The following is a 3,526-nucleotide window of genomic DNA, read 5'->3' as shown; positions in this document are numbered from 1 at the left end:
CCATCGCTGAGGTCATCGTAAGTCTCGCTGCCGTTCGAGTTTGCGACTGTGGTGGCCGATTGTGGTAGATCTAATGAGTTCCGTGATGTCTCCGTCGATAGGCCGGCATTCTTTTGGGACCGACGTTGCTCGGCCGGGTGCCTGGCTTCAGCCGCACCATCTTTCGGCCTCATAGCCTCTTGACGCTCGAGACGGCGGCGGAAATCGGCCTCACGTACTTCATCTTCCTCGTCTCCCTCGAGATGGACGTCGCGTTGCTACGGCGGGCAGGGCAGAAGACCATGGCGATCGGAGTGGTCGGCATGGTTCTGCCCTTCGGCATCTGCTCCGCCACCACCTTCGCGCTGCGGAACCTAGTCTCCGACGCCATGGACGGCGTGCCGTTCCTCCTCTTCTTTAGCCTCGCCAACTCTGTCACCTCCTTCCCCGTCCTCGCTCACATCCTCGCCAAGACCAAGCTCCTCAACTCCGAGATGGGTCGCATCTCCGTTACCGCCGCCTTCGTCAACAACATCATCCTGTGGTTCCTATTCATGGTCATGCTTAGCCTCGCGGAACCGCAAGCCGACCCGCTAACGCCTCTCTGGACCACTCTCTCCTGCGTTGCCCTCCTCATCTTCTGCTTCGTCTGCCTCCGGCCAATCGTGCTCTGGCTGCTGCAGAGGATCCCCGAAGACCAACCGGTGAGCAACTTCCACATCTGCCTCCTCCTCAGCATTATGATGCTCGCCGGAGTATTGACGGAGGCCTTGGGGTTTTACTCTGTTACCGGCGCCGTCTTCTTGGGCGTCATGGTGCCCGACGGCCCCGTCCGGGTGGCTTTGCGCGACAAGATGCAAGACATTGTCGTCGGCATCATGCTGCCGCTCTACTGCGTCACCAGCGGGATGAAGACCGATTTGAGAACGCTCAATGAAGACTGGAAATTGGTCGGCGTTCTGGTTCTAATCTCTGTTCTCGCCGCCTTCGCCAAAGTCGTCGCCACCTTCATCGTCGCCGTCATGTACAGCATGCCGCTGAGCGACGCTTTCACACTTGGCTTCCTAATGAACACCAGAGGCATCATCGCGTTGTTCATCCTTAACGTCGGACGCCACAAGAGAGTGCTCAGCGAGGAATCGTTCGCTGTGATGATAGTGATTTCTCTGTTCATGACGGCGGTGGCCACGCCGGTGGTAACGCGCTTGCAACGGCCGTTTAGGCGCATCGCGGGGTACAAGCGGCGCAATCTGCAACGATCGAAGCCGGACATGGAGCTCCGTGTGCTGGTGTGCGTCCACAACACCCGCAACGTGCCGGCCATCATCGCGCTCCTCGAAATCTCTTGCCCCACCAAGCGATCGCCCATTTTCATCTACGCCGCCCACCTCATTGAGCTCGCCGGCCGCACCTCCACCTTGCTTATCGTCCACAACTCAGAGGGCGATAGGAGAAGGCCAACGGGGATCTCCAACCCGCAGGGGCAGGCCGACCACGTCTTCCACGCCTTCGACAAGTACGAGAAGCAGGCCGGCGGTGTGTCGGTGCAGACGCTGAGCATCATGTCACCGTACTCGAGCATGCACGAGGACATCTGCAACCTGGCGGAGGACAAGCACGTGACCCTCATCATCCTTCCCTTCCACAAGCAGCAGACCGTCGACGGCGGGCTGGAGCCCATCAACGCCTCCCTCAAGATGATGAACGTGAACGTCCTCGCTGCCTCACCCTGCTCCGTTGGCATCCTAATCGACCGTGGGCTGAGCAGCAAGAGCCGCCAGTCCCGCGACGAACGCTTCTCCCACCACGTTGCACTGCTCTTCTTCGGCGGCGCCGACGACAGGGAGGCGCTCTCCTACGGCAGGCGCATGATCGAGAACCCCACCGTCGGCCTCACTGTCGTGAGGTTCGTGCCGGCAGACAAACCGGAGGGCTTGTCGGCTCCTTCGCCAGCGACGATCTCGATCGTGACGGGCGACGGGGAGGAGGGGAAGCTGGACGACGAGTACTTGAACGAGTTCCGGGTGCGGACCGCCGACGACGAGTCGGTGGTGTACACTGAGCACGTGACGAGCAACGCAGTGGAGATGGTTTCGGTAATCAGGGCGATGGGGGACACGCACGACCTGTACGTGGTGGGGCGGAGCCAGTCGGAGGAAGCGGCGGCGCTCACGTCGGCGCTGACGGAGTGGGCAGAGTGCCCGGAGCTGGGGCCCATCGGGGACTTATTGGCGTCGTCGGACATCGCCATGTCAGTGTCCGTGCTGGTGGTGCATCAATACGTGGCGAGGCCGCCGCCGGCCGGAGGGCAGGCGGCGGGGGATGACAGGGAACATCTGACGCCGTTGCAACGGTTCATGAGCCAAGTCAATCTGAGGTCATCGGCGACGACCGCCGCCGGGCCAGCGATGCCGCAGGCGGCCGCCAGAGTTTAATTAAATTGTAGTTTAATTGGTAGTAAAAACAATGTAGAAATATGGTATGATATTTCTTTTCTTCATTTATTGTATGATTGATTAATTAATTAGCTAGGGACTAATTTTGTGATAAATTTCTGCTTTTGTTTTGTTAACTTGATTAAGTTTTACAAACAAGTATTGAGTCTATAGTAAACAAGTTAGATTCAGAGAACTTATTTAAATAACATTGTTAAATGAAGTTTAATTTCAGCACTAATTGTCATCAATAGGTGAGTGAGTCGAGTTTACACAAATCAAAATATTAATTTTATTTCAAAACATATTTAGATAAGAGAATTCATCAATGTGATTTGTAAATACCTTGCGAGCATCTCTTAAGCAACACTTTACTATCAAAATATTAGTTACAATAGTGTGATTTTAGCTATAGTTCGACAACTAGCTCTTGGTGAAGGTCGGGCCTCTAATCAGCTCATCGAGTCGCTTACAACCTATACACAATGACACATTGAACTTTATTTTCCTTTCGATTGTGGCCTAGATGCTGATGTCGATAATGCTTTGATCTTTATAAGCCATTAGCTAATATGATGCTCTCTCGAGTAGTATGTTCCAGCAACAAACTGTGATACTAATCCTTGGGGCCTCACCTCTCTTAGGCCTCACAATTCTGTTTAGGATAGAGGAGGGTTACTACGATCAAGGGAGTGGAAAAATATTTTGAATTTCTTTAAACACGACAAGGACAAGAAACAAGAAAATAGTTCCTATTGCCTCATACTAGATCTCTAAGGAAAAATCCTATCCTTATTTAGGACTAAGTAATTGATTAAAATGGAACAGAACTAAATTAATTGAAATCTAATAGAACTAAATTTTTTTAATTAACCAAACCGATTAAATTTTTAAATAAAAATTAAACAATTCAAATCGATAAAAATATTGATTAATTTAATTTCCGGATGAATTAATCAAAATAATTAATAATTTTAAATATTATAAAAATTTATCAATTAATTAAAAATTTATAAATAAATTTATTTAAAAATTTAAAAATTATTTTTTATTTTAATTAATTTAATTTATTCGATTTAACTGAATAAAAAATTTTAAAATCAACACCGAAT

At 50.5% G+C, this 3,526-nt stretch overlaps 1 protein-coding gene across 1 annotated transcript; it reads left to right on the top strand.

Annotated features, from left to right (window-relative positions):
• Positions 1-242: 242 nt before the first annotated feature.
• On the top strand, positions 243-2,414 carry LOC141815101 (cation/H(+) antiporter 15-like). The gene has a single exon (XM_074703056.1). The coding sequence runs from the start codon at positions 243-245 to the stop codon at positions 2,412-2,414; it is 2,172 nt and encodes a 723-aa protein (XP_074559157.1).
• The last annotated feature ends 1,112 nt before the right edge of the window (positions 2,415-3,526 follow it).

This window comes from Curcuma longa, chromosome 21, assembly GCF_044706935.1.
Source record: "Curcuma longa cultivar G26 ecotype Majalengka, Jawa Barat chromosome 21, ITB_CL_G26_1.1, whole genome shotgun sequence".
NCBI classification, from domain to species: Eukaryota; Viridiplantae; Streptophyta; class Magnoliopsida; order Zingiberales; family Zingiberaceae; genus Curcuma; species Curcuma longa.
Note: the sequence above shows the minus strand (reverse complement) of the source record. Positions and strands in the feature narration are given on the sequence as shown.